This window comes from Aphanomyces astaci (genome assembly GCF_000520075.1).
Source record: "Aphanomyces astaci strain APO3 unplaced genomic scaffold supercont1.14, whole genome shotgun sequence".
Lineage (NCBI taxonomy): Eukaryota > Oomycota > Saprolegniomycetes > Saprolegniales > Verrucalvaceae > Aphanomyces > Aphanomyces astaci.
The window spans coordinates 156,741-177,188 of NW_009798277.1; the positions used below are offsets into that span (position 1 = coordinate 156,741).

Below are 20,448 nucleotides of genomic sequence, written 5' to 3' on the forward strand. Positions count from 1 at the left end.
AAAGAAGACTGACTATGTTAAAGGTCTTAGATCTACTGATTCACAACGCACATTTGCATCCCCTATCGAGCTCTCTTCGGTCGTGTTGACAGATCCTTGACCAATGGGAATGGAGTGCGCTTGCAAGAATACTACCTGTCTCTTGCTAAGATACTCCACACCCAACACACATTGCCTCAATGTCGAATGCGTCACATTAAAGGCAGACCTCCAAAACCGACCGCAGGTTTTTGTGGCGCAAAGCCCTACACGTGCGATGCCGTTGAATGATAGACCAGCGTAAGAGCCTTTGGGGCGCCTAAAACTTTTGTCAGCAGCCCTTATGTGTGGGGGGGGCTGCACGATCGGGACAACATCAACCGGTTAAATCCGTATAACAAATTTTAACCGGATTCCGGATAACTGTCCTACCATGTCCTACCATGCCATAAAGAGTATGTATGCCAGATTTAACACATTATTGTTATTTTTACAGTAATAGTAGTAACGTTAGTCTGAATCTTATAAATCATTTAAAACAACTTTTATACTTCGAAGAACTACACGTTATCCGGATACTTACTTTGTAGTGGTTGAAGTCAGCATGCAACCAACGCCGCCGGCTGAAGCAAATGGACATGAATGAAGGACCAAGTACGACGAAGGAGCGGCATGCCAAGAAGAAGCGTCCGTGCGACGGATGGATGGGAACGAGCCCATAGATGATTCAAAGCCATCTATCTTGTATTTCTCGAGTGGATTTGTGACAACTCATCGTTGCAGTGTACTAGTAGTTTCATGATGAGTGGCCTGTGCAATGTGACTTGCAAGCTAGTTCCATCATAGTATATATACAGTATATCCCTGTGGATAACACCACTTTGCAACAAGTGGGACCAGGTAGCTAGCTAGCTAGTGCTTGAATTGAGGGTTCTATTGCAGCAAGAAGCCCCAACTCGTTCCAGGAAGGTGCCACGTCATACACTTTGACTTTGTAATCCTTGGCGAGTGTTAGCACCGATGGACTTTATTGTCGATATATTATCTATATATATATATGTATATACTAAACTAGTACACTAACGGTACTAGTTATTGGACAGGATGGCTTGCTGGCAATGGTACAAGAACATCATGGAATGGCACTTGGCGCACCAGTGGGCGGATGGTGCCGTGGGAAATTTCCCCTCGAGCACGTCGGCATACTTGGGACATTTCCCACGCGGCGCATCTGTCAACAGCAGTTGGTACTCTTCTTCGGTCAGTTCGAACGGGATTTTGTACTCGTGATGGTACGATGCCTTAACGACCGAGAGGCGGAACTGGGTCGGGCGCTGCAACCCTGCTTCTTTCTGGACACTTGTCATCATCGCTGGGGTTGCCGGCTTGGGCTTAGCGTGTCTTCTGGGAATGGCATCTTCGTCGAGGCATATGGGCTCTGTGGATGACGATTGCTTCTTTGTGGGTTGGGCAACTACCTTTAGGAGCACCACGTCGTCGTCGTCGCCGTCTTCCATGCCGCCAGGACCGCATTCCCAGTCGCCGTTGGCGCTTTCAACGCGAGCTCGCTTCTTGGATGCCTTTTTCGACTTCTTGGAAGGTCGCTTGGCCGGCTTGATGGCAGCGGCGTCGGGGTTGTCTTCCTGGAGGAGCTGCTCCTTGATCACTGCCATGTATCGATACTCCTGCAGTTCGTCGAATTCACGGCTCTCCAACGCTTTGCGCCATTCCCGTGCTTCGGCTTCCTTTTCCTTCTTCGACTCCATCACGTACTCGCGGCGGTCAGACGTTTTTCGCTTGTGTCGTCCCGACTTCTTCTTCTTCTTCGGTCGACTACGGGACTGCTCTTCATGTTCCTCGTTCTCCTCCTCTGTCTTCGTCACGGCTTCCTCCGCTTTCACGACGACCTCCATCGAAGTCACGTTGCCGCCGTTGTTCTCCGTGGCCATGTTCGCATTCAAACTTTTGTCGGTCCCGCCATCGCATATCCGGATACTTATCCGTACTAGCCACTCAAAACGCGACCCGCGTTGCTGCACACATTGCTAAGAAACGACTCGAAATTGCTGCCGAAACCTCCAACATCTAATAAACCCTTCAACATACAATACATAATAACATAATTAGCAACTGCAATCGAACACAACCCCAACGCATTGCAGCTACGGCCGCGCTTCCTTGTGCGCGAAGATGTCCCGAATGCATGTGAGCAGCGCAACGCCGGTGGCGACGCTTGCATCCAGCTTGATCCGTCGCGTGGTCGGCGGTGGCGGCGTCGTGGGTGTCGGCGCGGCCTTCTTGGACGATGGTGGTGTCGACGATGACACCAACTTCGCCTTGGTCTTTGTCGCGTGGTAGTAGGCGCTCTTGGCGGCGGCGATGCGCTCCTTGTTTCGCTCCGTGTACGCCTTCTTGCGAGCAGCTATGCGGTCCTTGTTCTGCTGCTGGTACTCCTTCTTGTACTCGGCCATACGCTCCTTGTTCTGGACATACCATCTCTTCGCGCGCACTGCGATCCGGCCCTTGTTGTTCTGGCGATACTCCTTCTGCTGCGCGAGCACTTCGAGGCGGTTGGCCAGGTACCGCTTGCGGCGCGCGAGTCGTTCTGCTTCCGTCCTTGACATGCCGACTCGAATGCGGAAATGACGATTCCGACTGCAATTGATGCTGCCAAGTTGAACACATTCTCGATGTAATGAAGTAGCCGCAACATTATTGCCACTGCCAGCCAGCGCAACGACCTAAGCTACTTGTGTGGCCCATACAAATTTCAACATGTTTCCCGTCGTTGTTTGAGACTCGTAGATACGATGGACCAATGAAATCGCTGGAATAGTAAATCCAAGGCGTGGATTGGATAAAATTGGACATGGACCGGTTGTTGTACACTGCAACTATACAGCCAATTTGCCCTAGTTACAACCGACATCATCATCATATATGTGGCGACAGCTTGCACGTACATGAGAGGGCGGCGCGTGGTGGTTGCCCTGGGCAAGAAAATTATATTAGTATGCATGTATCTTTGTATACATAATATAGCAAGGAAACCCGGAAACAAGCTTTGATATATAGTAAACAATGGGGTGTTTTGGTGTAGTTGGGCTAACTACCTTTGTACGTGAACGCTTGTGAGATGTAGGGGAAAATCCCCATACATTTATGCAGACCAACTTGGTTTGAATCTCAGAATCGATCGTCAACAACACTGCATTACGTTATAAGGACGACAAGATGTTGGCAATGTATGTCAGTGGCGTGAACGACCAAAGTTCAAGTCGACGAACCCCCAATTGTGATTAGGACCCTCCTTCCAATCTAATACTATTAATAGTATGGTATACTTCGAAGTATGATATTGCAGTTTGGTCCTTGTAATATTTATTATTTGTGGGAGCTAGCTTATGTCTGTCTATTCGACACTACATTGCACAACCTCTTACTGTTGTATTTGCAGTGCTAATAATGACAGACTTCGTGGGTCGAGCCATTACTCATCGCCACATTGGACCTGGTGAACGTCAATGCGGTCATTGTTGATGGCTTCGATTGTGAGTTCCTGTTTCGACTCTTCAACGACCATTCGTCTGTAACTATGCCAGGGAGGTGTGACTTCCGGATAACTTGGCCTTTCTGTTTATTGAACGATTTTCAAATGTCCATGATCTTGGCACCGTTTATGAACCGTTACAGGTAATTGTGTGTCAATAACTGCTAACATGCACCTATATGTATCAGAAACAATCGACATAAATCCACCAAACCAATAATGTAAATAACCTGCATGTTGTTCCTTGTATGTTTTGTTTCCCGAATTATAGGCAACTGAATTCACTAAACGTAACGACTATGCACAGCGGTTTCAAAGACTATAAACAGACTGTAACCAGCGAAATGTTTAGCCAAACTGATGTAAATTCGATATATATTTACGCGTTGCATAATTTCACAAGGTTTTGTATCGAAAGTCACCCCCAATTCCATCCATTAACTATTACTACTACTATAAAGTAGTGCCCTTCCGGTATACTCTACTAGTATGGCCGACATGTTAGCGACACATTGTGCTGGGATGTTCTAGCGTATTGTGTTTGTGAACATGGTTGGAGGTTACGTGTTTGGGGTACAACGTTGATTTCCCAAAATAGCACCCACGTCAGAATTTAAAGGCTCACACACAACTTTGCCATGACGCCCACCGTTCTCGTCAAGGAGCGGAAGCCCACGTACCGCCTCCTTTCGCACTTGGTACCCCATTCAATTCAGCAAAAGTCGTCCCAGTTGTACACGCTCGCCACCCCTTGGATCGGCCGCGACATCGGCGCCCTGGTCCTGCTCTTGGTCTTTGTGGATGCTCTGGCCAACAACTGGGCCATCAACGACTTTTGCGGCAACGCGCTGCAGTTCTGAACGCCCGTCGCGCACATGCAATCTGCCGAAGACCTCGAGCGCGACTTCATCGTTGGTCAAGGCAGGGGGTTCTCCAACATGTCCAACGTGGGTCGGTGGATGATGTCGCTGTCCGTCGCGGAGCTGGCCACCGTCAGCGACAACGTGTACATTCTCACCGCCGGGGCCTACCCGATCCAGGCGGCGACCATGAAGTACTGCGGCGGCTTGAACGGCAGCAACTCCGTGCAGTCGTGGATGACGGCGTGACGTACCTCCGAGGCGACGCATTGTCGCACTGGTACTCCAACGACTTGGTCGACAACTTGCCGACGAAAAAGTCCAAAATGGCAGACATGTAAAAGTTGGGGTATAACCCTGCTCGGATGCAGGCGGATTTGTGCATGACCACGGGCCTGCCCATCCAGAACACGACCAAAACGCAGAACTTTGCCGTGCCGTTTTATCGCGTGTACAGCAAAAGCTACTGCACCAGGTGTGTACCCCTGGCTACCCTTGGGCATGGCACGTGCAACCTGACAGTGCAGTCGTACAAGGTTTCAACATGGTGGTCGTAACCAAGAGCATTTCCGTGCCTAGCTCGACGCACTACCTCGGCCTGATGTTCCGACGTAGCATCTACAGCACCATCGGCGCAGTGCTCAAGTACGTGACCATCTTGATTGGCATGGCGGGTTTCCTCGCCAGTCGAAAGACTGTCCAGTGGCACGACCGCAGCCCAGACAAAGTTGAATCCGTGACCGAGAAGCTCATGGACATGGTCGTGCCCAAGTACTTTTCGCACCAGAGCTTCGCCATGACGTTTGACTTGTTTTGCTATAACAGCGACCTGCTTGTGTTGCTCTTTGTCGTGAGCAACTTGCTGGACATGAACCAGGCGATTCAATACATCCGAGAAGTGAACGCGTACAACGCATTGAGTCCGCAGTGGGATATGACGGTCAAGTTGTTTGCACTGAGCACGCGCCTCTTGTGGCTCAACGTTGGGTTGGTCAAACTGGCCAAAATGACCGTGCACTTCGTCTCGTCGGCTACGTACTCTGGGCACAGTCGCGTGATGAGTTGGCTCAACTTTAGCAGCGTCACGACGCTGTATTTGAGTGCGATTTTGCTCTATTTCGTGCCCGACTACATTGAGTACAACAACATCTGTCGATGGGATATTGCCAACAGTTTGGAAAGTATCAACGGAAGCGTGATTGACAGTTTCAAGAGCTTCTACTTTCGCGGCGCACCGGCCATTGGTATTGGCCTCGCCCTCAACGTCGCAGGGGTGTTAGCAGTCGACCACTTGGTTTTGATCAAGTTCTGGCGCAATTTGGCCAAAAACAGCCTTCGGGCGCCAAGTCATTTTCAACACCACGTGCATCACGTGTGAGTTCGTGGGAGCTTTCACGGTCGAAAATTATGGTAGAGCTGTGCTCGAGTGTAAAGCGCGGCGCCTGAGCACCCTGCAGTGGTATTTCATGAGCCAGACGATGTGCTTTGGCTTACCGGAGAAAGAACTGAGCAAACAGAAGCAAAGTGGCAACCCGACGTTGGATATCGTGACCACCAAGGGAGATGAGTCGTCCATTCATCTCAGGGAACAAGGCAAAGGAGATATCTTCCACGTGATCAACCAGAGCGACAGCGGCCACGTCCACCTCCTCGACGACCAACTCGTGGATGTCAAGAGCCTCGCGTTCAACATCAAAATCTTGCGCAATACCGCACTGTACATTTGTTAGAAAATAGTACCGCGATTGGCTTTGCCGTTAACGTGACCTCTCATTGATCAGCCGCATTTGAGCTCCGTTCATTTGAGCATTATCTCGTTCAGCATAAGGTGCCACTTCATGATAGTGATGTTATCGGAATCCCTGATTCATCCATCCTCAATTAGATGATCTGCTTACAAATGAATTTAAAGACTTTGAATTTGACATGTAAACAAAACCCATCGGCACTAAATTTGACACGTTTAGGAGGTACAGCGCGAACACTAAATGAGTGTGCACATTGATTGGAGTATTTCCCACTTCACCTCTACTTTGACGACTTCCCGCCGCCTCTATATGTTCATAACGTTATTCAAGAAGACAAAGGACACTGTGAAACAATGTGCTGGGTTATCTATCGAATGTACAGTGCGGTATCGTGAAGGATTTTGATGTTGAACGCGACGGTCTGGACATCCACAAGTTGGTCGTCGAGTAGGTGGATGTGTCCGTTGCCACTCTGGTTGATCACGTGGAAGATATCTCCGTTGCCTTGTTCATTTGAATAGTTCGGCTTGATTGTGGTCACGATATCCAACGTCGGGTTGCCACTTTGCTTCTGTTTGCTCAGTTCTTTCTCCGGTAAGCCAAAGCACATCGTCTGGCTCATGAAATACCACTGCAGGGTGCTCAGGCGCCGCGCTTTACACTCGAGCACAGCTCTACCATAATTTTCGACCGTGAAAGCTCCCACGAACTCACACGTGATGCACGTGGTGTTGAACATAACTTGGCGCCCGAGGCTGTTCTTGCTCAAGTTACGCCAGAACTCGAACAAAACCAAGTGGTCGACTGCTAACACCCCTGCGACGTTGAGGGCGAGGCCAATACCAATGGCCGGTGCGCCGCGAAAGTAGAAGCTCTTGAAACTGTCAATCACGCTTCCGTTGATACTTTCCAAACTGTTGGCAATATCCCATCGACAGATGTTGTTGTACTCAATGTAGTCGGGCACGAAATAGAGCAAAATCGCACTCAAATACAGCGTCGTGACGCTGCTAAAGTTGAGCCAACTCATCACGCGACTGTGCCCAGAGTACGTAGCCGACGAGACGAAGTGCACGGTCATTTTGGCCAGTTTGACCAACCCAACGTTGAGCCACAAGAGGCGCGTGCTCAGTGCAAACAACTTGACCGTCATATCCCACTGCGGACTCAATGCGTTGTACGCGTTCACTTCTCGGATGTACTGAATCGCCTGGTTCATGTCCAGCAAGTTGCTCACGACAAAGAGCAACACAAGCAGGTCGCTGTTATAGCAAAACAAGTCAAACGTCATGGCGAAGCTCTGGTGCGAAAAGTACTTGGGCACGACCATGTCCATGAGCTTCTCGGTCACGGATTCAACTTTGTCTGGGCTGCGGTCGTGCCACTGGACAGTCTTTCGACTGGCGAGGAAACCCGCCATGCCAATCAAGATGGCCACGTACTTGAGGACAGACCCGATGATGGTGTAGATGCTACGACTGAACATCAGACCGAGGTAGTGCGTCGAGTCGGGCATGGAGAAGCTCTTGGTCACAACCACCATATTGGTGCGCTGAATGTATTGCACCGTCAGGTTGCACGTGCCGTGACCAAGGGTAGCCAGGGGCACACACCCGGTGCAGTAGCTTTTGCTGTACACGCGATAAAACGAGACGGCGAAAGTTTGCGTTTTTGACGTGTTCTTGATGTCCAGGCCCATAGTTAGCCGTAAATCCGCCTGCATCCGAGCGGGGTGAAACCCCAGAGCTTGCACGTCTGCCTTTTTGGATGATTTCGTCGGCAAGTTGTCGACCAGGTCGTTAGTGAACCAGTGCGACAATGCGTCGCCACGTAGGTACGTCACGCCGTCGTCCACAACCGCCAACTTGACCGGCATCGACAGGTCCGGCACGGAATAGTTTCCATTCAAGGTACCGCAGTAGTTCATGGTCGCTGCCTGGATTGAGTACTGCCCGGCCGTGAGGATGTACATGCTGTCGCTATGGGAGGCCACATCGGAGACGGCCAACGACATCATCCACCGACCCACAAATGACATGTTGGAGAACCCCCTGCCTTGACCAAAGATGAAGTCGTTCGGTAGCTCTGAAGCGGTTTCGATGTGCGCAAAGGGCGTACGGAACTGCAGCGCGTTGCCGCAGTAGTCGTTGACTGCCCAGTTGTTGGCTATCGCGTCCACGAAGACGAGGACAAGCACCAGGAAGCCGATGATGTGGCTAATCCACGGGACGATCAGCGTATAAGTCTGGAACGTTTTACGCTTCACTGAAGGCGGCACAAGGCGGAACACGAAACGGAACGTGGACGACTGCTCCTTGACGAGAACGTGGGGCGGCATACCACTCTAGCTGGTGAACGTTTGGAGCTCTTGGTAGTGGGAGCGAAGTTGCCAAGTAAGCAAATATAACTCCAGCCACAGCTGTTGGCTTGGGGCCATTCTCAATGGTTGAAACGTCAAGCGTTTCATGGTGTTATTTCCCCATGGAAGTGTACTACTACGGTAGCACTCTTGATAATGGAAAATGTGTCGTTGGTGACCACAGGCCCCCCTATATTTGTGTTGCTGCAACGCGTAGGATAACCTCGAGCATGCAAATAAGGTCGTGGGTGATGCATTGAGTTTCCTCGGTCGTTATAGATTGTTTCACAGTGGTCACAAACGCTGTAACTGCTTGATCGAAATAGATCGGACCCATCGTCGACTGCAAAATGGTGGGTGGCGCATCACCTGCGGCGACTCCATCTACAAGGCAAGCACCAGTATACGTGGCCTCCAGCGTGGACATTTGGGCTCTGGGCATAGCCACAGTCATCTGTGGACAATTTTTCTCGTGGAATGTTGGCCTGGTCGCCGGAACAGTCAGCTTCGGTTACGGTGTGCTCCTCACCGCGCTCGCATTCCTGTGTCTGGTTCTGTCTGTGGCTGAAATCGCCAGTGCGTTGCCGTTTGTAGGGGGCGTGTTTGGTTTGGCGCGATGCACGCTTGGGTTTTGCACGGCGTTCGTCGTGGGCTGTTGTGAACTGATGCAATACGTAACCTACTCGTCGGTCAGCCTTGTCGGGACCACGCAGGTCCTAAGTCAGCGGTGGCCCTCCCTCGAGGGCTTCGAACCCCTGATCTGGATCGTTATCCAATCGCTGGTGTTTCTCATCATGCTACAAGGGGGTCGCCTCTTCTGGCGCACCATCTTTGGCCTCGCCACCGTGTCGTTGGTGGTCGTGTTTTTCTACTGCCTTAGCGCCATGACCAATGCCGACATGGGCAAATACACGGGCGGTAGCGACTTGACGTCCCAAGGGGGACTGTCAGCGTTCTTTCAAGCCTTCCCCAACGCGATTTGGTTCTTCAGTGGCATTGAGGCCCTCGCAACGCTCTCCACGTATGTGGAGGACCCTTGCAAGTCCATTCCTAAGGGCCAAATCGCCAGTCTATGCACGCTGTTAGCGTCTTGTTGTTGCATTTACCTGTCTGCAATCAGCCTTCCGCCAGGTGCAGCAGCCCTGCCGGACGTCTTCGCAGTGCTGAACGGGGGCTTTAGCGCCGGTTTCGCCACCACGGACGACACCGCGACGTTGTTTTCGCTCCCAGCTATCGTTGCGTCTATTCCTGGTTTTTCGCTGGCGTCGAGCAACCTCTTGACCGCGTTGGCCAAGTCCAACCTCATTTCGTCAGTGTTTAGTCCGTCACAGCCTCCCCCCCACAAAACCACTCGCCCCCTCCTCGTCGTGTCCGTCTTGAACGTTGCCGTGTGTTTTGTTATGCAGTATATCGGTACTGCTGACGTTGTGTACACCGTCGTGATGATCCTTGGGTTTGGGTGCTACATTACGCAAAGCCTCGCGTTCATCTCGTGGCGCAAACGGCACAACCGCGTCCCCCGGTTGTTAGTCAGTCCCGTGGGAACCGTGGGGGCGATGCTGTCCGTGGTCGTGTTTGCCATGGGCTTGGTCTCCGCCCTATTCTGCCAAAACGATTCGTTCCACGCGTTGATCGCTACCGGGGGGGTAATCTCCGTCCTCACGGCCTACTATCACGGAATTGCTAAGCAACGCCAGACATTTTCCAAAGAAGAGCACGTGTTGCTGTTCTTCGGACACGTGGATACTTCGATGTCGGTGCTTCCAAGTGAGCGAGCGGGGCGGTGGCAACGGCTGCTACTGCTGGTTCTCACCAAAGGTCGACGACGAGGCCACGACACCAGGCAGCCGACCATCCCCAAGAAATTCTGGACCATTGCACCGTCGCTGCTCACCCAGCGCTCGGAGCCCCGGACCAATGTCGTTCACGTGGGGCGCGTAGGCGGCATTAACTGATTTTGGTATCCAAGTAATGCGTACTTAGCTGTGTCCTGTCGCTGCCGGTGAGTTGACGCTGCAATAAGGTACGGAGGTTACCGTGATCAACAATAACGTACTGGAGTACCCATGTCTTCATTTCAACCCCTCCTTCTCCTTCGGTACACTTGTCCACCACGGCTAACGCAATCGTACCTTTTATCACCACGTATTTTTAACCGGCAACTCTCTGCAGTAGTCGCCCCACAAGGCAATTGGCTCGTTTCCGAGTTTGCGATAGTCGTTGGTCTTGAGCATAACGTTAAGACCATAAAACCAATCCAATCCAAATATCAGGGATAACACCAAGGACATTCGTGGGGATGTACTCTGAAAAGAATCTACCTAGAATATGTCGCTGTTAACTATTAATAGTATTCTTAATAGTATTACTCTGGAAGAAAATAGTATTCCTAGTACTGACCTATACTAGTATATAAGTGCGCGTTGCTCGCTACGTTAGAGTTGACGTGAGTAGAAATCAAGCGTTCAGCTCGCGCACGATAACTTCTAACTTTGCACAGCACGTTCTCGAACGTACGAAACGAAAAAAGACTACTTACGAAGGGTTTCAGTGGAGTTATATTACATGTATTCTTATGCTAATACATGCCATTAATATATATATTGATTGTCCTGAATGTTACTCCAGGAGTATTGTACAAAATTACTTGATCATGATGGGGGTATTCCGCAGGATTTTGATGTTGAACGGCAGGCTCTTGACGTCCGCGAGCACGTCGTCGTACAGGTGGAAGTGGCCGGTTGAGTCTTGGCCTACCGTGTACTTGATCTCGCGCCCTTCCGGCCGGTCGCTCGCCGTGTTCGTGGGTAGGCTCTGCTTGCGTTTGGTCATGTCCTTCTCGGGCAGGCCAAAGCAGACCATGTGGTGCATAAAGTACCACTGTAACGTACTCAACCGTCTGGCGCGACACGTCATCACGACGTCCTCCTGGATCATCTGGACATCGTCCACGTATTCGCACAGAATCGACGTGGAATTGTAAATCGCCTGCCGGGTCAAGCTGTTGGCCTTGAGCACCCTCCAAATACCTGCTAACACGACGTGATCCAATGCCAAGACGCCCCACACGTTGCCAATAAGCCCAACAAACACGGCACCCACGACCCGGACGTAAAAGCTCTCGAAAAAGTCCACAAATTGCCCGTCCAGGAGCTCCACGTGGTTGTGAATATCCCACCGACTCTGATTGTTGTACTCGATGTAATTCGGGACAAAAAACAGCAAAATCGTCGTCAAGTACAACGTCGTGACGGAACTAAAGTTGAAGAACGGTATCACGCGGCTTTGGCCCGAGAACGACGCCGGTGTAATCAAGTTGATGCCGAGTTTGCACAGCTTGAGAAAACCAATGTTGAGCCACAGTAACCGCGTGCTGAGGGCAAACAGCTGCAGTGTCATTCCGAGGCGGGGGCTATGTCGGTTGAACACGTTTACTTCCCTTGTAAACACAATCGCGTGGTTCATGTCGAGGAGGATGCTCACCCCGTACAACAAGACAAAGTAGTCGCTATTGTAGCAAAAAATGTCGAACCGGATTGCATGGCTGAGGTGGGGAAAGTACTGCGGCGCCACGATCTGAATCAACTTGTGCCAAATCGTCTCCATCTTTTCCGCGTTTACTTCGGACCACTGCACAGTCTTGCGACTGGCGAGGTACCCCCCCAACGCCAGCAAAAGAGCGATGAACTTTAGGGCCGACGAGACCGCGCTGTAAATGTCTCGGGCAAACATGAGCCCCACGTCGTGCTTGGAGTTCAACACGAATGTGCTGTTGACCACGAGGACATTCGACGCCGGCGAAAAGTTCATGGTGAAGTTGCACTCGCCGCGCCCGAGCTCCGCCAGTGGAGGGCACCCCGTGCAGTAGCTCTTGGTGTACAAACGGTAGAACTGAACGATTGCTGATTGAGGAACCGATGTGTTTTGAACGGGGAACGCCATGGTCATCTTGATATCTGCTTGGATGCGAGCAGCGACGAACCCGAGCGCCTCGAGTTCCACCGACAACGAATCAGTCGTGGGTAACCCCACGGCCAAGTCGTCTGTAGCAAAGTGCGTCAGCGAGTTGCCTCGCAGGTACGTGATGGCGTCGGTGGCAGTGGCCAGCTTGACCGGCTCGGTGAGGTCGTTCAACGTGTACGTGCCGGAGAAGGATCCGCAGAGGTTCATGTCTGCCCCCGTCACGACGTACGTCCCCCCCGAGATGATAAACACGTTCGGGTCAATGGTCGAGAGCTTCTGAATCGCATAGTCGGTCATCCAGTGGCCAATGTTGGACAGCTGCGAGATGTTCCACCCTTTCGCAAACAAGTACGACGTTGGGAGGTCGTTGGCTGACGTAGCCAGCGCCACGGGCGTGCGGAACTGCAGCCCGTTGCCACAAAAGTCGTTAATCACCCAGTTGTTGACCACAGAATCGAAACCCACAAGCATGAGCACCACACACCCGATGGCCGCCCCCACCGCGGGGCTAAACTTCCGGTATGCTTTCGCTACAGCGCGACTGGTTGGGACGGCGGACGTGAACGTGCCGATGCGGGGGAGATGGATAGGCGAAATGGACATGAGTTCAGGTTACGTCGTCGGTGGCGACGGCAGGTCGTAAATATGGGGAGTGACGTGGGATATATGTAACCCCGCCCCAATGTTGCTTTCTCGAAATAGATTGGTGACACGACAAGTGGGATCAAACCCTAACACCAATTGTACGTTGCGCCGTGGTAGGTTGGAGGTTCAACGTACGACTAAGCTGTTAAACTGTGGACTTCACCTTTATTGCTGTTAAAATGGACAAATGGCAAAACTTTGGGTTCTGTGCCCTAACTACCAATTGCTGTTCGACCCATTGGACAGTGTCGCGTGCCCATTTAAAATAGACAGCATTTTTGTTCAAGTTTGATACTAGTACTGTACTTGCGCGCTGACCAAAACGTGTGCAGTTATCCAATGTTTGAAACCCAGTGTGTCCGACATATGTGAACTTGACATGGCTAGCCTCGGAAACATTGTCCTTGTGGCTGGTTGAGCACATGTCAATGATATAACGTTACTTACATCATCAAAAATACCTAGCACAGTCAAGTGTACTACTATCTATATATGGATCATGGCTCGACACCTTTCTCACCATCATTGATACACGGCCGTGATAACTGTAGTCAGCCTCCCTCCAGCATCAACGTTGGCTTTGCCCCCATTTAACATCTCTACGAACGATTAGACCACCGTGTGTAATACTACCTCTGTCCGTAAATTCTTGCAACAAGCGGAAATAATGATATTCGGAAAAGCTTGCAACAAACTAATCGTAAATTATATTTTGATTTTGGCATACAAAAATGAATACAATTATATTCAAAGCAGGCTACACAAATCCAACAGCTCGTCCAATTCAACACCCGCGTCCTCCTTGAGCTCGTCGTTGACAATCAGCTTTTCCAACTGAGAGCTGAATTCAGACATCTCCATAGCTTCGGTCACTTCCACGGCCAGTTGGTCAAACTTTGCATTGACGTCAGACTCGTCAAGCTGCTGGAAACCACACTCCACAACCTCATTGTCTACTGCCAGGACCTGGGGCAAAAGCCCACGAGCCAATAGTTTCGCCTTACCGCAATGAGGAATCTTGTAGTTGTTGTTTCCTTGAGCGCATATCGTTTCACGCATGCAGGCTTGGAGGGTCAGGAAGTTGTTGTTGAGGGTCTGCATGCAGACTTCACTCCACGCTTGCTCCGTGGCGGCAACAATGTCATCAATGCAGCGGGAGGTGTTCTTCTCTTGGAGGGTCTGGATCGCACGGAAGAACCCCAGATCCAGAACATTGAGGTCTGGAGAGTTTGGTGGCTGGAACTTGAGCTGCATGTCCCAGCCACCACTTTGACACGCCGCCACGATATCAGTGTCGCAGGGTGGCACATGTGGGCGGGCGTTGTCCTGTTGAATGGTGATGCTTCGTCCACACCCCTTTGGCCATTTCGCCTTGATGGCAGGGATAACATTCTCCAGCAGCATCGCCTTGTACACCGGACGGGTAACGCTGACAGGAACCGTTTGGAGAGTTCCTGCTGGGCGGTTGCGACTTGATCTCGCGGCCTGGACCTTAGCTGTAAAATGCCACGTTCCGATCTTCCCATCAAACCATGACCCAGCATCCTCGTCCCAGCGTGGCCGAGCAACAGCTGACAAAAACATCACCTTGGTAATGAATCTCTTGGACTTGCAGGTGCGATGGGGTGGCTCTTCGCCAGGTGCAAGGTAGTAGGATCGCTTGACCCTGGTGGCGTAGAACCACTTTTCGTCCACGTGGACGCATTGCATCATGTCGTCAAACAAGTACACTGACGGGGACAGTGCATGGATGTGGTCCATGGCCCAACTCGTCCGCACGACTTTGTTGGCATCCGTCAGAGATGGACGCACGGAGCTGTTGTACTTGACGAAGATGCCGCGGCGGTAGTATGCATGCAGGGTTGAACGCGGCATCCCAAGTGCAGCAGCAATAGACCGAAACGTGGTGCGGCTGGCCTTAGGAACAGCCTTCAGGCGATTCGCCACGTTCTCGTGCTTGAGGTTCCGACCTGAGTGGCCCTTTTTTCTGGACGACACGTCGGAACATGGTCGAAGTTTGTTGTCGAGGTCGACGTTGGCACGTTTCCACACTCGCTGCACAGTTCCACGATGTACACCAAAGTCCAATGCAATCTTATTTAGTGCACCACGGATCAACTTCTTGTTGTCCACCAAATGGGCCATGAGCTGCTGGAGAATTGCCTCCCGGTCGTTCTTGGTGAGGTCCTTCTTCTTGGCGCGCATCGTCGATCAAGTGTCAACTTTAAGCCAAATCATACGGATAACGGATATCCGGATAAGTTTGTAAGGAAATCTCAAAAACGATGCACATCTTATACTGGATAAAGTGTACTTGACCCAATCCAATGGAGTTGATTTGATTGGATGAATTCTGGTGCGAAAGTGTTTCATTGGTGTTCATCAGTTCCTCCTCTATCCGTACATATCCTTGGATTCAAAATATTCGACTTTGATGCACTTCATTTTCAAGATATTCCGCTTGTTGCAAGAATTTACGGACAGAGGTAGTACCATATACCGCCCTTCAGAGCCACCACAATCGTCCCCGCGCAGCCGCGATCGTTCCCCCCTCGAGCCTACGAACGTTCAAGCCGCCCGTCTTGAGCGATCAAAGGCTCTGACTGTGCTTTCTCACGCTACGGGACGACAAGATGGATATACTTTGCATGTGTACAATCCATTCTTCTTCTACCCCAGGACGCCCTGAACTTGCCAATCCAGTGGGAATTCGTGAATTGACCCATTCTTTGCTGTTTTAATGACAGACAATATATGGTAGTACGTAATTTGACTGGTCCAAACCCCACCTCGACGGTATATACTGTCGGCAAGTCTACTACTGAGCGTCTTCTTGGCAGCCTCACAGTGTATGTACTACTAGTAGTACTAACGTCACCTCTGTCCAAGGATGATTGCGACTGACATGAAAACCCTATCTTTCTCACCTGGCAACTTGTTAGTCGAGATGAAAGAGCATAGTAATCGGAGCATTATTCTCGTCGCAGAATTCGCATGTGAATTCTTTGTGTACTCTGTCGCGTGTTCCTTGCTTACAGTTATAAGCCGCCATAAGACTGTCTGGATCGATATTTTCACAAGGCCTCTAGACTTATGGCTAGTGGTCACCTGAGGTCGTCGGGCCAGACGCCACTGCCCGCCCGCATGAGGATGATGGTTTCGAGCACCGCGGCCATGCTGGGGTCCTGCTTGAGCTGCTCCAGCTGTTCGTCTGTGCTTGGTATCTTCTTGCGCCGCCGTACGATCGTCATTTCATGCGCGCGCGCATACATTTCCTCGTCTTCGGACGCGACGTCTCCTTGCGCTGCATCTTCCGTGACGACATGGGGCCGCCCGTCAAAGTAATCTCGATGGACAGGAGGGCTGGAAGAAGGAATGCCAGCATGAAGCTCCACAGACCAGTGCTCCAAATCGTGTGTGGTCATGGGAAGGACGTCCGCGAGTCGCTGCCAGAACTTTTGCTGCCGCACGAGCACCATGGAGCGCTGCCGCGGCGTATATCGCTCGGATTCTTCAACAGTCGGGTCCGTCGCGGCAACGAGGTCCTCGTTATCAAGCATGCTTACTATGTCTTTGTAGTCAACGTCTCGATCCCAGCCTTCGCCTTCCAAGTCGTCGTCGTCGTCGAGGTCCTGCGGGGGTTCCGGGTCATCGTCTTCGGCGCTTGCCTCGCCATTCTCCCTACGCTCGTCTCTCCGCCGTTTCCAATTGCGGTAGTACGCCTGGATTTGATTCCTGTGTTTTGCGCGGTTGCGTTCGCGGTACCGCCGCTTGGACTCGCGGATCTTGGCGCGGTTCTTTAGCGCCCACTTCTTGTTCACTGCCAGGATGCGCTCCCGGTTCTGCTCGTAGTGCTCCTTCGCCCATGCTCGCTTGGACGCCAGCAGCTTTTCCCGCTGCGCCGCCTTGTTCCCTTTGTTCTCCCCCATTGAGGTCGTCGCTTCACGTTAACTTGATGACGCCACACAAAAAATGCACATGCGATTGGCTAAGCGACTAAATTGCATATTTATTCTGGTACTTACTGGTGTACTTGTTTATCGCCTTACTATAATTATATGTAAATGGTTGAAATATATGCATATTTGGCTCTACTTCAACAATGTGGCTAGGACGTATCCGGAAATTTTCGGATAATTACCAGACTAGTAATACTAGTTGCAAGAGAAAATAGCACACAACCATGATGTCGTCAACGTGATAAGTACTTCGAAGTGCAAAACAGTGCCCGCAGGCGCTGCCACCACCATCTCTGCCATCCTTCCATGACTCTCCCGCGATAGACCTCGGAAGAACAGTGTCGCATCGCTCCGCCATCGACGTGGTAACTATTCCGTATCGTCGATCTACATGTAGCTCGACGACGACGCCGGTAGGGTGACGGCCGTGCCGATGGGACTGCCGGCGCATACATAGTCGGGCGGCGAAATGCTATCGTCCGAGCCCTCCCGTGTCATGACCTTCGCTCTCTTTTGTCGGAGTTGCAGAGCCCAAACAACCAGAAGCGTGGCGGCCACTCCGGCGACGGCGGCGAGAGCTGCGACGGACTCATTCGGCCACGATTGCTGAGGAAAGGATGCTTCCAGAGAAGGTATGTTATGTCGCGGGACTGCGGACGAAGTGGGAGTGTAAGGAGGAAACGTAATGGTCTCCTCGGGTGGTCTCACGGTGTCGTTAAAACGAGGGAAACTGGCATTTTTGGTTGCATGTGTCTCGTTCCAGTCGATGGTCGTGTCGTTCAAGCCAGGGACCAAGCTAGTCATGTTGGTGGAATTGGACACATTGTGCATAACAGCTCGGTGGTGCTTGGCCAGCCAAAGTGACATGATGTGAAGTTGGATGAGTGGAATTGCAATCTCTGGGCGTTGCATCGAATAATGCATCCACCACCTTGTACTAGCATAGGTTTTTACCTCCGTAAACGAGTTGTACAAGTGAAAAACAACACAAAATTACTGTTAAGTGCAATTTGCAATTGAACGACACTTTGCACTTGAAGGCATACATGGACACTCTCCTATCTCACACATGGCCGCAGCAATACTAGGGCTAGCTACCGTCGAATGCTTTCCCAAAGAACTCAGTGCTTACGTCGTTAACTGTGATTCTGTCTGCTATCATTTGAGCAAAAATGTAGCCAAGGTTGGGATAGCTCAAGTCAACCACGCTCTTGAAATACTGTCGTAGTAGAAGTACTAGTAGTAGTACTACTACTACATTCCGTCAGGCAAGACAAAGCGAAACCGGGTGTTTTGAAGCGGAATCAGTGCCAGGAGCACTGCATGCTCGTAGTACGACTGCCGCGTGATGCGGTCTTGGGTGAGCAGCCCCACCGAGCCCGTCTTTTGCTTCGAGTTGGACCCTCCAAACACTTGGTCGTCCGCATGGCCTAGCTCCAGCCCCCCCACAACCAGCTTGACCACGGCCTCTGGAAGGAAGAACGACCCAGTGCGACCCATACCCCGAGTCCCGTCGGCGGCTTCGATCACAATCCACGCAAACACCTCCATCACGTCTGCAGCGGGAGCGTCACCGCCAAAGTTGGTCTGCTCCACGCCACCTTCGATGCCGATCCAGTAGTCTGCGTCTGGAACTAGTGCTCGAGCGGCGTGCAGTCGGTTCAAAGCGCCGCCCAACGTCTCACGACTGGTCATGGGTTGCGCGGCCACGTCGGAAGGAACGTCGACGCCAGATATGGAGAACGTGTGCCCAGGAAAGCTCTTCTCAAAGCCATCTCGAGTAGCTCCGATCTTGACAGGGTTCTTGGACGCAACTACAAGGCGAAGGTTCGTGGTGGTTGCTGCCATGATGATTGACTTTTGATCTCCACGAAGAATGCAGGTTGTTGTCCTTTGTGAATGATGGTTGTATCGCTTGGAGGAAATCGAAATGAAATCTGTACACATTACAGTGTACATAACCTTGATTCCTGAACGTGTTGTCGTAACAAGCTAAGAGCATTAGTAGGACCAACGCATTCCTCCGTGAGCTGCATTTCACCGACCTATTACACGCCTCCAATGCGGTTGCCTTTACTGACACCATTCCCATCACTCCACCGCACAGTAGCACTATCAACAGAAGTGCCTTGTTGATTATCAATATTAATACTAGTTGGTGTTGTTTCTGTCAAGATGAAAGTGCAACCATATCGTCAAGAAAGCTACTGTGCCCTTTCAATGAACGACCACATCCCACACCTTCGCAGAACATAATGAATTTCCAACAGATCACGGTATTACATACACTACACGCAATATCCATCTAGTTGGCGTGTTCATCCACCAAGTACGGTACGCGGAGGTTCTAGGTTTTGGGCAAGTAGGGCTGGATGAACGCTTGGGCGGTGCTCAGGCGACCGTACACGCCAGGCTTGTTGAGCACCGCGCAGCCAATGCCCCAGCTCACGACACCCACGAGGCGCTCGCCCGCGGCGTCTTCGATGGTCAGCGGTCCCCCCGAGTCGCCCTGGCACGAGTCTTCACCCTTGAGTCCCCCGGCAGCCAGCATGGTGGCGTCCACCTTGTTGGGCGCGAGGGCGATCGAGGCCTTGGCGTTGTCCCAGGACTTGACGCTGACCTCTTTGAGCACGCTGGATTGCGCGCCCCCGGACGACGTGGTGCCCCACCCGCGCACCCACGTCAGGACGTTAGCCGGAACCGTCTCGAACGACACCCGGACGGGGGCGATGGTCGTGATGTTGCGGTCCAGGACGAGGATGGCCACGTCGTTGGCGTAGGTCTTGGGGTTGTTGAGGGGGTGCTTGATCTCCTTGACCACCTTGGCGGGCACGCCGTCGGACGATCCCGACAAATAGTGCGAGCCCACCACTACGTACGACAGCTTGTGGCCCGTGCAATGCGCCGCCGTGAGAATCACGTTGGGCGCGATCAGACTGCCCCCGCAGCTAGACGTACCGGTGGCAGACGCCTTGAGGCCCGCCAAGTACCGGTGCTGGCCCACAGCGGCCTCCGTGCCTCCGACGATCTCGATAAAGTTGTTGTCGGGGGAGGCGTCTTGGGCCAGGACGGCGGCGGCGATGGTGGCGAGGACGAGGGCGAACTTCATGGCGGCAATTGGAAAATGATATGCACAATTGCGATCTCCAAGTGCTGTTTGTGGGAAGTCAGGGGACAGCAAAGGTGGAACTTGTCTGCGCGAATGGATGACTTGAAATCAGGTTGCTTCTTGGACTCTGATTTGGATTCGTTTTATATCTTGGGTTTGCAGGAGAGATATACAGGTACTGAAGCAGTGATATGTCTGGTTGAAATTCTCTTCTCCAAATCTGATCGTACTTCTGACTTTTCTAGTTTAGGGTTCCCACTTCCAATACGTATAAAT

The 20,448-nt window shown here is 51.7% G+C and overlaps 11 protein-coding genes across 12 annotated transcripts; 3 read left to right on the forward strand and 8 right to left on the reverse strand.

The window, feature by feature from the left end:
• Positions 1 to 983: 983 nt before the first annotated feature.
• H257_06835 (hypothetical protein) lies at positions 984 to 1,934 on the reverse strand. The gene has a single exon (XM_009832209.1). The coding sequence runs from the start codon at positions 1,926 to 1,928 to the stop codon at positions 1,068 to 1,070; it is 861 nt and encodes a 286-aa protein (XP_009830511.1). The 5' UTR covers positions 1,929 to 1,934; the 3' UTR covers positions 984 to 1,067.
• Positions 1,935 to 2,074: 140 nt separating this feature from the next.
• On the reverse strand, positions 2,075 to 2,764 carry H257_06836 (hypothetical protein). Its single transcript, XM_009832210.1, has one exon. It carries the CDS (start codon positions 2,662 to 2,664, stop codon positions 2,077 to 2,079), a length of 588 nt encoding a protein of 195 aa, XP_009830512.1. The 5' UTR covers positions 2,665 to 2,764; the 3' UTR covers positions 2,075 to 2,076.
• Positions 2,765 to 4,167: 1,403 nt separating this feature from the next.
• Positions 4,168 to 4,638, forward strand: H257_06837 (hypothetical protein; the record flags this gene model as incomplete). Its single annotated transcript, XM_009832211.1, has 2 exons — positions 4,168 to 4,382; positions 4,455 to 4,638. The coding sequence occupies 2 exons, from the start codon at positions 4,168 to 4,170 to the stop codon at positions 4,636 to 4,638; spliced, it is 399 nt and encodes a 132-aa protein (XP_009830513.1).
• A 116-nt stretch (positions 4,639 to 4,754) lies between these two features.
• H257_06838 (hypothetical protein) lies at positions 4,755 to 6,119 on the forward strand (the record flags this gene model as incomplete). The annotated part of the gene is made up of 3 exons (XM_009832212.1): positions 4,755 to 4,864; positions 4,912 to 5,763; positions 5,804 to 6,119. The coding sequence occupies 3 exons, from the start codon at positions 4,755 to 4,757 to the stop codon at positions 6,117 to 6,119; spliced, it is 1,278 nt and encodes a 425-aa protein (XP_009830514.1).
• Positions 6,120 to 6,481: 362 nt separating this feature from the next.
• On the reverse strand, positions 6,482 to 8,545 carry H257_06839 (hypothetical protein). Its single transcript, XM_009832213.1, has one exon. The coding sequence runs from the start codon at positions 8,473 to 8,475 to the stop codon at positions 6,505 to 6,507; it is 1,971 nt and encodes a 656-aa protein (XP_009830515.1). The 5' UTR covers positions 8,476 to 8,545; the 3' UTR covers positions 6,482 to 6,504.
• Positions 8,546 to 8,807: 262 nt separating this feature from the next.
• On the forward strand, positions 8,808 to 10,752 carry H257_06840. 2 transcript variants are annotated; one of them, XM_009832215.1, is made up of 2 exons: positions 8,808 to 9,012; positions 9,091 to 10,752. In XM_009832215.1, exons 1-2 carry the CDS (start codon positions 8,847 to 8,849, stop codon positions 10,449 to 10,451), a joined length of 1,527 nt encoding a protein of 508 aa, XP_009830517.1. In that variant the 5' UTR covers positions 8,808 to 8,846; the 3' UTR covers positions 10,452 to 10,752. The 2 variants fall into 2 exon arrangements, with proteins under 2 accessions (XP_009830517.1, XP_009830516.1); XM_009832214.1 differs by having other exon boundaries at positions 8,813 to 10,752.
• Positions 10,753 to 11,041: 289 nt separating this feature from the next.
• H257_06841 (hypothetical protein) lies at positions 11,042 to 13,138 on the reverse strand. The gene has a single exon (XM_009832216.1). The coding sequence runs from the start codon at positions 13,060 to 13,062 to the stop codon at positions 11,140 to 11,142; it is 1,923 nt and encodes a 640-aa protein (XP_009830518.1). The 5' UTR covers positions 13,063 to 13,138; the 3' UTR covers positions 11,042 to 11,139.
• A 2,975-nt stretch (positions 13,139 to 16,113) lies between these two features.
• Positions 16,114 to 17,064, reverse strand: H257_06842 (hypothetical protein). Its single transcript, XM_009832217.1, has one exon. The coding sequence runs from the start codon at positions 17,031 to 17,033 to the stop codon at positions 16,209 to 16,211; it is 825 nt and encodes a 274-aa protein (XP_009830519.1). The 5' UTR covers positions 17,034 to 17,064; the 3' UTR covers positions 16,114 to 16,208.
• Positions 17,065 to 17,292: 228 nt separating this feature from the next.
• On the reverse strand, positions 17,293 to 17,879 carry H257_06843 (hypothetical protein). Its single transcript, XM_009832218.1, has one exon. It carries the CDS (start codon positions 17,865 to 17,867, stop codon positions 17,451 to 17,453), a length of 417 nt encoding a protein of 138 aa, XP_009830520.1. The 5' UTR covers positions 17,868 to 17,879; the 3' UTR covers positions 17,293 to 17,450.
• Positions 17,880 to 18,056: 177 nt separating this feature from the next.
• Positions 18,057 to 18,984, reverse strand: H257_06844 (inosine/xanthosine triphosphatase). Its single transcript, XM_009832219.1, has one exon. It carries the CDS (start codon positions 18,909 to 18,911, stop codon positions 18,318 to 18,320), a length of 594 nt encoding a protein of 197 aa, XP_009830521.1. The 5' UTR covers positions 18,912 to 18,984; the 3' UTR covers positions 18,057 to 18,317.
• Positions 18,985 to 19,410: 426 nt separating this feature from the next.
• On the reverse strand, positions 19,411 to 20,172 carry H257_06845 (hypothetical protein; the record flags this gene model as incomplete). The annotated part of the gene is made up of 1 exon (XM_009832220.1): positions 19,411 to 20,172. The coding sequence occupies one exon, from the start codon at positions 20,170 to 20,172 to the stop codon at positions 19,411 to 19,413; it is 762 nt and encodes a 253-aa protein (XP_009830522.1).
• Between the last annotated feature and the right edge of the window lie 276 nt (positions 20,173 to 20,448).